Source organism: Heteronotia binoei, chromosome 4 (assembly GCF_032191835.1).
Source record: "Heteronotia binoei isolate CCM8104 ecotype False Entrance Well chromosome 4, APGP_CSIRO_Hbin_v1, whole genome shotgun sequence".
Taxonomy (NCBI): Eukaryota; Metazoa; Chordata; class Lepidosauria; order Squamata; family Gekkonidae; genus Heteronotia; species Heteronotia binoei.
In genome coordinates, this window is record NC_083226.1 from 164750320 (window position 1) to 164762364 (window position 12045).

Consider the following 12045-nt stretch of genomic DNA (forward strand, 5'->3'; position numbering starts at 1 on the left):
GCCATGGACTGCCAAAAAAGGCAAATCAACGGGTTCTAGATCAAATCAAGCCTGAACTCTCTCTAGAAGCTACAATGACTCAACTGAGGCTTTCATACGTTGGTCACATTATGAGAAGACAAGAGTCACTGGAAAAGACAATAATGCTAGGGGAAGTGAAAGGCAGCAGGAAAAGAGGAAGACCCAACATGGGATGAATTGACTCAATCAAGGAAGCCACAGTCCTCCATTTGAAGACCTGAGCAAGGCTGTTTCCAATAGGATGCTTTGGAGAACATTCAGTTCATAGGTTTGCCATTAAGTCAGAAGCAACTGGATGGCACAGCACGCACACACACACACAGATATGCCAAAAATTTTCTATCCTGCCTGGTAGACAAACAAGCAAGATGGCCTTTACCATCCTCATTAAAATACACGCATTCCCTTCAAATCTCTCCGAAGACAGGGAGGAAATGAAATAATTTCTGTTTCTTTACTCCCTCTTAAAAATGTTTTGGATTTATCAGCTTCAAAGCTCACAATAGCTTTATTTATAATTCCTTACGAGCTCCTTCTTCACATTCCATTTCGCACAGAAATGCAAAATCCTTTCATCAAGACGAGGGGGGGAGGATGGTGCCAGAAGACACTAATGAATTTACTGGTAGGATGAAGAAGATTACAGATTTATACCCGGCTCTTCTCTCTGAATCAGGGACTCAGAGCGGCTTACAATCTCTTTTATCTTCTCCCCGCACAACAGGCACCCTGTGAGGTGGGTGGGACTGAGAGGGCTCTCACAGCAGCTGCCCTTTCAAGGATAACTCCTGCGAGAGCTATGACTGGCCCAGGGCCATTCCAGCAGCTGCAAGTGGAGGAGTGGGGAATCAAACCTGGTTCTCCCAGATAAGAGTCCACACACTTAACCACTACACCAAACTGGCTCTCAAGTGGGAGTGGCATATCACGCCCATCCATGGTCCTTTCTTCCACACCACTGGCCTATAAAAATGCACCAGCCGACGACAACAGCCCTGCGTTGCACTGCCCCAAAGTAACACAGCACTCCAACTCAAATTTCAGCAAAAAAAAAAAAAGTCATAATTCACAATGTGCAACACGGGATATAATGTGGAGGCAGTGCCAGAGCCTGTCTCCTTTCTGTAAGGTTAGAAAGGGAGATGATTCCTGAAAACACGTTCTGCATCCCTAATGAAACCGCCTTAGTAGCTTTCAAGGACACAGTGGAGCACATGTTTCTCCCCCAGTGGAAACAGATGACAGCCGATGATGAGCGATTACCTGCCAGCCCAGCTATAAACTAACCAACAGGAGATTCCACGAATGAAAGCAAAAGGTCAGGGGCTGGCGCGGGTCACATGGTTCAAGGCTCCGCTAATCATATTAATTAGGACAAGGAATCCTGAGCGTCCTTTTGCACCTTACCAGGCTCGGGGATGATTAGCTGCGCGCTGGTTTGTGCGTTCCCAGCATCGTTTTCTGCTGCACACTGATAGAAGCCTTCGTCTGACTTTACCAAGCCTAGGATACGCAGGTTGCTGCCACCCTAGACAGGGAGAAAGAGAGAGAGAGTCAGAAGCTGAAAGAGTTCCCTAGTGGAGGTTGACCCACATTCCACATAGCTGAGATAGAATCGCTGGTTCTCTCCCCCCTCCCCCACAATTGAACTTTACTCTTGCATCATAAGAACATATGAGAGGCCATGTTGCATCAGGCCAGTGATTCATTCAGTCCAACACTCTGTGTCACACAGTGGCCAAAAACCAAGTGTCATCAGGAGGTTTACCAGTCGGGTCTGAACTCCAGAAGCCCTCCCACTCTTGCCCCGTCCCAAGCATCAAGGAGACAAGCATCACTGCCCCAGACATAAGAAGATGATGAAGAAGATATTGTATTTATATCCCACCCTCCACTCCGAAGAGTCTCAGAGCGGCTCACAATCTCCTTTATCTCCCTCCCCCACAACAGACACCCTGTGAGGTGGGTGGGGCTGGAGAGGGCTCTCACAGCAGCTGCCCTTTCAAGGACAGCCTCTGCCAGAGCTATGGCTGACCCAAGGCCATTCCAGCAGGTGCAAGTGGAGGAGTGGGGAATCAAACCCGGTTCTCCCAGATAAGAGTCCGCACACTTAACCACTACACCAAACTGGCTCTCCCTAAGAACATGAGGGAAGCCATGCTGGATCAGGCTAATGGACCATTCAGTCCAACACTCTGTGCCACACAGTGGCCCAAAAGCAGGTGCCATCAGGAGGTCTACCAGCAAGTCAGAATGCCAGAAGCCCACCCACTGTTGCTCCCCAAGCACCAAGAATACAGAGCATCATTTGTCCCAGACAGAGTGTTCCATCTAGACCTTGTGGCTTAAAGCCACTGATGGACCTCCATTCCATATGTTTATCCAGTTTCCTCTTGAAGCTGTCTATGCTTATAGTCACCACCACTTCCTGCAGCAGTGAATTCCACACGTTAATTATATCCCCCTAAGACTGATGTGTAGAGTGTGTAAGACTGCCTGTTCCTTGTGTCACTTTGACCGACCCAAGAAGGCAAATGCCATCTTGGGGTGTATGAACAGAGGCTCACTTTGTGAGCTACTGGCATGGAAGTTGTGAGCTACTGCATACATCAGTTTGCTCTGGCCCCATTTTTTTCTGAACGAAAACAAAAATGTGTGAGCTGAAAGCTAAAAAAAAACCTCCTGTGAGCTAGCTCACACTGACTCAGCTTAGAGGGAACACTGGCTGGGAGCATAGGAGGTGGAGGGTTTGCAAGGATGTGGGCAAAAGAAGGGCACACAGGTAGGTGGCAGAGGAGGTGTATGGGCAGGAGCTGAAGGCAGATGCCCCCAGTGAATGGTATGCAGACACTGGCTCTGGTGCCCGTCATCCCCCCACCTGCTCGCTTGCAAGCACAGCCCCCCCCCTCCTGTGCACTTGACTATCTGGGCTGCCAGGTACCACCAGGAAAAAGTGTACAGGTGGTACATGAGATGTTCCTGATGGTCACAGCAATGGCACTGCCAGCCACACGCTGCTCAGGTAAGAACATAAGAAAAGTCATGTTGGATCAGGCCAATGGCCCAGCCAGTCAGACTCTCTGTGTCACACAGTGGCCAAAAAACCCAGGTGCCATCAGGAGGTCCACCAGTAGGTCCAGAACTCCAGAAGCCCACCCACTGTTCTCCCCCAAGCACCAAATATCCAAAGTGTCAGTGCCCTAGACATAAGAACATAAGAGAAGCCATGTAGGATCAGGCCAATGGCCCATCTAGTCAGACTCTCTGTGTGACACAGTGGCCAAAAAACCCAGGTGCCATCAGGAGGTCCACCAGTAGGTCCAGAACTCCAGAAGCCCACCCACTGTTGCCCCCCAAGCACCAAATATCCAAAGTGTCAGTGCCCTAGACATAAGAACATAAGAGAAGCCCTGTTGGATCAGGCCAATGGCCCATCCAGTCCAACACTCTGCGTCACACAGTGGCCAAAAAAGGTGAAGCTGGTTTCATGAACTTGGGAAACTAACTATTGTTTGTTTTAATTAACGCTTGTTTTGAAAAGTAAGGAAAGAAAAGAAAAAAATAACATAGTTTAAATATAACACTATATATAATATGTTAATATTGAAGAACAGTTCACATTTAGCGCTTTTCGCGAGTAATGAGAAATAAGTTATACAGATAATTTTAGAGGTGATGTGATAATTTAAATATTATTTGAAGTTTCCTGTTCTGGGTGTGGCTCCTCCAAGGACATGCCATGGTTCCGTCTATATCAAGAGCAGATGGAGGAGCCAAACTCACTCACATGCAACAAGAAGCCTAAAAGACTTGACCCAGCAGAAGTTGGCTGGGAAGCCAGAACTGGGACTCATGCACCCACCCTCTGTGATCAAGTTCTTTAGGTGCACAGGAAACTTTTAATGTTTTAATTAATTTGCTTCCCAGAGCACATGAGCAGCTCCAAGGGCCATTTCATAGAGAAAGAGGTGCCGGAGCTCAGCACAACTCGTTTACACATGCCACAGACCCCTGACATCACTGGAAGGTGTACTCAATTATATCAGCTCAGCATCTACCTTAAAATGCTTCTTGAATCATAATGGTCACAATAAAACCTTACTCCCATCACACTTTTAAATGACTTTTTCTTATGTGGCCACAGTGGTATGAGGAAGATTTCCATCCATCTGCTTTACATGTTTTGGTTATTTCCCCATTTTTTATGGGGGAAAATATTGGAAAGTTTGTCAAATCTTAGTGTTTAGCAAAATTCTCCCAGGAAGGCTGAACAATGGATCCCAGAAGCAAGTATTTTTTGGCAGGAGGGGTAAGAAAGAAAGAGCACAATAAAATTTAGAGGTTCTGGAGCGCTGCTCCTGTGAGCTCCTGCCCAAAATGAGGTCTGAGCAGCTCTCTCTGGGAATTACCAGAGAAAACCATCAAACTGGAATTCTACCTAACTGTCCACTTTTCTACATATCTCTGCCCACAGAATCTGCACCAGGTAGGTTAAAGTATGCAGGAGTCCGCTAACATCTGTCTTGGCCCCCGGGTAATTGTAGAAGAAGAAAAATTGCAGATTTATACCTCGCCCTTCTCTCTGAATCAGAGACTCAGAGCGGCTTACAATCTCCTTTATCTTCTTCCCCCACAACAGACACCCTGTGAGGTGAGTGGGGCTGAGAGGGCTCTCACTGCAGCTGCCCTTTCAAGGACAACTTCTGGGAGAGTTATGGCTGGTCCAAGGCCATTCCAGCAGGTGCAAGTGGAGGAGTGGGGAATCAAACTCGGTTCTCCCAGATAAGAGTCCACACACTTAACCACTACACCAAACTGGCTCTGTGTGTGCTGACTTTGTGTGTTCAGTCTGCAAGAAGGATTGGGTGCTCGGTCAAAATCTGCTGCAGAGAGGGATAGCTTGAACAGCTGCATGCAACGCTTTGGTTCTACACTATAAGACAGGGGTGTTGAACTAATTTGTTATGAGGGCCAGATCTGACCTAAATGTGACCTTGTAGGGCTGGGCCAGGCTGTGTTGGGCGGGGCCATATGTGTATCTATTTAAGGTTAGATAGCAGAGATATAAACTTTTAAAAGGATCCAGACAAACATGACTAAAGGAGTTTTTTTTTTAAAACTTAAAACATTAGTACTTATTGGTCTTAAAGTTGCTTTGTTTGATTTCTCCCATGGGATCCAGGGAACTGGGCAAAGTTAGCTCTGGCTCTTTCCCTCCCTCCCCAGAGGACCAGGAGCGGCAGGAGCCTCTGCCAATGGAGAAAATCAAGGCTTTGCTCTGTAGCTCTTATGAGATTGAGCAAGCCTGGCAAAGCAAGCTGTTATGCAGAAGGAAGCAAGAGAGAGGGAGAAGGAAGCAGATGACAGCCAGTGGCTTGAAGGCCTGATAGGAACCCTTCAGGGGCCTGATTTGGCCCCCGGGCCGCATATTTGATATCCCTGCATAAGAAGTCTGCAAAGCCTACAAGAAGCATTTGTGTTGGCAGTCAGTTCCATGAGTTTCTTTTAAATACTTCCAAGTAGGAAAGAGGCTTCGAAGGTCAACCTCCTCCCATATGTAAGAAGACCTAGCGAGTCACACACACACACAGCCATTTAATTGCTTCTACATTTGAGTAGGATTTCATCTGGAGGCACTGTTGGCAGGCAAAATTAAATGATAAGTGTAAAAGTCTGCTTTCCAAGGGAGAACTCTTGGCAGGCACGAAAATGCTTTGCTAAGAATTATTCCCTTATCAAAGCATTTCTTCAGCGGAAGATCTCAAATGGATAATCTGCCCTTTCCCCAATTACTTAATGATTTTTTTTTTAATTTCTTGGCATGGAAAGTTATTACTGTCTGACGGCCTTGATTATAAACAGCAATGGTAGATAAAGTTGCATGAACTTGGAAGCTCGTACCCGCAAGTCAATTGCCTTCTCCAAGAAGAAGAGAAAAGCCCTAGTCCTTCATTAACTAAAACATGCTTAACTTAGATAATTGTTGTCAATCTCACTTAATAGAAGAAGCATTAATTAGGAAAAGGACATTGCATAAGCAAGCTGATCTAAATGTGCTAAGCCCCTCACATCAAAGTCATTAATGGGGGTTATTATCTTGGGGCTACAGACAAGGCCGGCACACAGGAGTAGGCAGGGTAGGTAGTTCCCTAGGGCACTACCCCACATAAGGACACCAATAGGCACCCCCTTACTCCCCTACACTCTTCAGAAGTCCCCTTACTCCCCTACACTCTTCAGAGGTCCCCTTACTCCTCTACACTCTTCAGAGGTCCCCTTACTCCCCTACACTCTTCAGAAGCCTCCAAACAGTGTGCTGTTTTAGTGGCGCCCGGCCGCTTTCAACCTGAAAATGGCAGGGTGTTGCTAAAACACTGCACTCTCCAAAGAGTGCAACGTTTTAGTGGCAACTGAGCACTTTTAGTTTGAAAGCAGATGAATGGCACCCTCATGGAAAGGTGCCACTCATCCGCTTTCATCTCGAAAGCAGCCGGATGCCACTAAAACACCTCGCTCTTCGGAGAGCGTGATGTTTTAGCGGCACCCTGCCACTTTCGGATTGAAAGGCGCCACTCATCTGCTTTCATCCCGAAAGCGATGGGGTGCCGTTAAAATGCCTTGCGCTTTGGAGGCTTCGAAGGAAGCCTCTGAAGAACCAGGTCCCCTGCACGATGATGTCACTTTGTGACATCATCACAGTGTGTGCTCCACATGTATGCAAATACGACTGGAGCGGGGGAGCGGGCACAGCATAGGGGTCTGCCAGGAGTGGCAGAACCCCTTGCACCGGGCCTGGCCCCAGTAGTTCTTAAGCATCAGGTCAGCACAGAATTGAATCTGTCACTTCAGGTTAGTAACCACCACCTCACATTCTCCAAGAATTGCTCCTTCAAAATATCATGTTCTTGTTCATTGATTTTTTTTTTTTACAAACCTATTTGCAGAGGTTGCAGTTAAATCTGGTTGAACTTCTCACTCCAGTTAAGAGGCTTGTTCTACATGCAACCAAAGTGGATCAAAAGCAGAGGTAGGCTTGCCAGTCCCCAGGTCCTGGTGGGGGATCCCCCAGTTTTACAGGCTCCTCCCCACCACCAGCCAGCTGGTAAGCAGGGGGAAGCCTCACCCCAACAGCCATGATGTGCCTTTAAATCTTGGCAGGCTTAAAAGAAGCTTGCAAACTGCTCGTGTTTTGGACTGTGTGTATGCCTTTAAATCTCAGCTGGAGGAAAGCTGCATGGGTGGGGCAAGCAAGCAGAGCCATGTGGCTCTTTCCCCTCAGTGTGTGAAACACGCGAAAAAGGAAGAGAAGCCAATACAGTCCCTCTGTCTATTTTGCATGGGTTTCAGAAGTTGCTTGTATAGTAAAATGGAGTCAACTAGAACCAGATTATGGGATGAAGGAAAACTCCTTCCCCTAGGTTGCTCTCTTTTTGTTTTCCTGTAAATCTAAAGAAGTTGGTTGAAGTTGGATTATTAAGCTGCACCTTGCCAGAGACTGAGCACATTGCAGAGAACTCTGAGAGAGAGCAGAGAAGTGCTACAAGTGTGAGGTTTGTGGTTTAGCAGCTGGAGGAGTTGCTGAAAACTTCTGAGTTCCTGTAAAGGGCTGAAGGTGAAGGTGATTGTTGCTGATTGATTAGGAGTGGCTGTGTTCCCCACCCTCTTTGCATTATTAAACTGCGCCTTGTCTGAGAGCTAAAGGGCTCTTGGCCTGTGGCTCTTAGCCTGGGGGCTGTGTAAGGACCAGGAACCCAGATTCCTTGTGTTCCCAATAAGGTAAGTATACTCTCCAGGCAGGGAGCCACATAAACAAAAAGGGTTTAAAAGCGGACTGTATATTTTTAAAAAGCGCTCATGAAGGTAGAATGCCAGCAGGGGGGGGGGGGGGGCTTTCCAATGTTTTGCATTGAGTGCCACATGTACCCTTGAGGCTGAGGTGACTGACCTGGAGAAGCAGAGACAGTCAGTTAGGCACTCGGAGAACACTCTCGGGGACGTGTTAGATGAGCCCTGCTCTGAACGTGGCAGCCCCGTTGCTGCCAGGGAGCATGAGGGTTGAGAGGGAACAGGGCACTGGGTTGAGGATAAGGGGAATGCGCCCTCAGAAGGGATCTCTTCTTCAGTTGATGAGCAGGAATCCTTTCGCGCCAAGGAACCATCCCTGGGCAGGGAGAGAGGGGGGGTCTTGGTAGTTGGTAATTCGATCCTTAGGCAAGTAGACAGATGGGTGGCAAAACTGCGTACTGACCGTATGGTGACTTGCCTGCCTGGTGCGAAGGTAGCGGACATTACGCGTGTAGTAGATAGGCTGACAGTGCTGGGGAGGAGCCAGTGGTTGTGGTGCATGTTAAGAACATAAGAACATAATAGAAGCCATGTTGGATCAGGCCAACGGCCCATCAAGTCCAACACTCTGTGTCACACAGTGGCAAAAAATTTTATATACACACATACACTGTGGCTAATAGCCACTGATGGACCTGTGCTCCATATTTTTATCTAAACCCCTCTTGAAGGTGGCTATACTTGTGGCCGCCACCACCTCCTGTGGCAGTGAATTCCACATGTTAATCACCCTTTGGGTGAAGAAGTACTTCCTTTTATCCGTTTTAACCTTTCTGCTCAGTAATTTCATCGAATGCCCACGAGTTCTTGTATTGTGAGAAAGGGAGAAAAGTACTTCTTTCTCTACTTTCTCCATCCCATGCATTATGTTGGCACCAACGATGTGGGGAAATGCAGTCGTGAGGTCCTGGAGGAAAAATTTAGGCTGCTAGGTGGGAGACTTAAGGCCAAGACCTCCAAGGTAGCCTTCTCAGAAGTGCTACCTGTTCCACATGCAGGGCTGGAGAGACAGGCACAAATTAGAAGTCTCAATGTGTGGATGAGACAATGGTGTAAGGAGGAAGGGTTTAAGTTTGTTAGGCACTGGGATGCTTTCTGGAACAAGCAGGAGCTGTACAAAAAAAGACAGTCTCCACTTGTCCCCGGATGGAACCAGGCTGCTGGCGCTTAAAATCAAAAAGATGGCAGAGCAGTTTTTAAACTAAATCTTGGGGGAAAGCCGACAGGAGATGAAATGTCTCTGGTTCGGGAGGTCTCATCTCAAAGAGATGAAGGGTTAGCTGTCACTTTTCTACTGGGTAATGGATCAGAGTTGTCCACTGAGATGGTGACAAACAGAATGGGCTGCCTGCCAGAGTCTCGAGGCAACAGGAGGAAGGTGGCGGGCCTAGCTTGCCTGGGAAATTATAGAAGTTTGTACACAAATGCTAGAAGTATTCAATGTAAAATTGGTGAGTTGGAATGTTTAGTGTTGGGAGAAAACATAGACCTTGTGGGAATTTCAGAAACTTGATGGAATTAGGAGAATCAGTGGGACACAGTGATTCCTGGATATAAGTTATATAGGAAGGATAGGGAGGGAAGGGTTGGAGGTGGGGTGGCTCTGTATGTCAGAGAGGGCATACGGTCCAGTGAGGTCAGAGAATTAGATTCCCTTCTAGAAATGCTTTGAGTTGAAATAGAGGGCCCAAAAAGAAATTTAACTATAGGAGTTTGTTATCGCCCACCAAATCAAAAGATAGAGGATGACTATAATTTGATGGAATGCTTAAAGATAGTGGCTAGACGTAAAAACTGTGTAGTCATAGGTGATTTTAACTACCCGCAAATTGATTGGGTCAATATGTGCTCTGCTCCAGAGTAAGAGATTGAGTTTCTAGATGCTCTCAATGACTGTGCTATGGAGCAGATGATCTCTGAACCTACCAGGGGTGGGGCGATCTTGGATTTGATCCTAAGTAATGCCCAAGACTTGGTGAGAGATGTAAAAGTGATCGCACCGCTTGGGAGCAGTGACCATAACATTATTGATTTCACCATTTGTATAAATAGAGAGTTGCCCCAAAAGACCAGCACAACCACGTTTAACTTTAAAAGTGGTAAATTCTCTGAGATGAGGAGGCATGTGAAGAGGAAACTGAAAGGAAAGGAAAGTCAAAACCCTTGGGAAAGCATGGAGGCTATTTAAAGCTACAATCCTAGAAGCTCAGATAAAATATATACCACAAGTTAGGAAAGGCACAAATAGCTATAAAAGAAGGCCTGCATGGTTAACAAACAAAGTAATGGAAGCTGTAAAAGGTAAGAAGGACTCCTTTAAGTGGTGAAAAGCTAGTCCAAGTGAGATTAATAAAAGGGAACACAGGCAGTGGCAAATCAAATGCAAGACTATGATCAGGCAGGCAAAAAGGAACTATGAGGAGCATATTGCAAAAAACATAAAGACCAACAATAAAATTTTCTTCAAATGTATTAGAAGCAGGAAACCAGTCAGGGAGGCAGTGGGGCCCTTGGATGACCAAGGGATCAAAAGATTACTGAAGGAGGATAATAATAATAATAATAATAATAATAAATTTTATTTCTACCCCGCCCTCCCCGCAAAGCGGCTCAGGGCGGCTAACAGTAAGTAATATATTAACATAAATAGTAAAACATTAGATTAACAATTAAAATTACACATAAAAACCCGTTAATTCAATTAAAATACTTAATTTACATTACATTATATATATATATCTGGCAGTAATAGCTGTTCTGGCGCTGATTCTGCCAGTTTAAATGGTGTTAAAGATGGCGGTTCTTCGTTCATTGCAACTCAGCAGTCCGTATCATTATAGGCGCGTCTAAAAAGGGCAGTCTTGCAGGCCCTGCGGAACTGGTCGAGGTTCCGCAGGGCCCGCACCTCCTCCGGGAGCTGGTTCCACAGTGCAGGTGCCGGATAGGGAAATGGCTGAGAAGCTGAATGCATTTTTTGCCTCCGTCTTCAACGTGGAAGATGAGAAGTGTTTGCCTGCTCCAGAACCACTTATATTGGAAGGGGTGTTAAAGACCTGAGTCAGATTGAGGGGACAAGAGAGGAGGTCCTACAACTGATAGAAATTAAAAACTAATAAGTCACCAGGTCCGGGTGGCATACATCCAAGAGTTCTAAAAGAACTCAAAGTTGAACTTGTGGATCTTCTGACAATAATATGTAATCTTTCATTGAAATCTGCCTCCGTTCCTGAGGACTGGAAGGTAGCAAATGTCACCCCCATCTTTAAAAAGGGTTCCAGAGGAGATCCGGGAAACTACAGGCCAGTCAGTCTGACTTCAATACCGGGAAAGTTGGTAGAAACCATTATCAAGGACAGAATGAGTAGGCACATTGATGAACATGAGTTATTGAGGAAGTCTCAGCATGAGTTCTGTAAGGGAAGATCTTGCCTCACTAACCTGTTACATTTCTTTGAGGGGGTGAACAAATATGTGGACAAAGGAGACCCAATAGATATTGTTTACCTTGACTTCCAGAAAGCTTTTGATAAAATTCCTCATCAAAGGTTCCTTAGTAAGCTCGAGAGTCATGGAGTAAAAGGACAGGTCCTCTTGTGGATCAAAAACTGGCTAATTAAAAGGAAGCAGAGAGTGAGTATAAATGGGCAGTCTTCGCAGTGGAGGATGGTAAGCAGTGGAGTGCCACAGGGCTCAGTACTGAGTCCCATGCTCTTTAACTTGTTCATAAATGATTTGGAGTTGAGAGTAAGTAGTGAAGTGGCCAAGTATGCAGATGACACTATATTGTTCAGGGTGGTGAGAACCAGAGAGGATTGTGAGGAACTCCAAAGGGATATGTTGAGGCTCGGTGAGTGGGCGTCAACATGGCAGATGAGGTTTAATGTGGCCAAGTGCAAAGTAATGCACATTGGGGCCAAGAATTCCAGCTACAAATACAAGTTGATGGGTTGTGAACTAGCAGAGACTGACCAAGAGAGAGATCTTGGGGTCGTGGTAGATAACTGACTGAAAATGTCAAGACAGTTTGTGATTGCAATAAAAAAGGCCAAGGCCATGCTGGGAATTACTAGGAACAAAAATTGAAAACAAATCAGCCAGTATCATAATGCCCCTGTATAAATCGATGGTGCAGTCTCATTTGGAATATTGTGTGCAGTTCTGGTCGCCGCATCTCAAAAA

At 46.2% G+C, this 12045-nt stretch overlaps 1 protein-coding gene across 1 annotated transcript in view; it reads right to left on the minus strand.

Moving 5' to 3' along the window:
* DCC (DCC netrin 1 receptor) overlaps nt 1-12045 on the minus strand; it is a gene marked incomplete at its 5' end in the record, with an annotated part of 1016990 nt that overhangs the window by 640586 nt on the left and 364359 nt on the right. The window contains one exon of the mRNA XM_060236603.1: nt 1429-1549. Within this exon, the coding sequence (XP_060092586.1) occupies nt 1429-1549 (121 nt within the window). The remainder of the gene's footprint in view (nt 1-1428; nt 1550-12045) is intronic.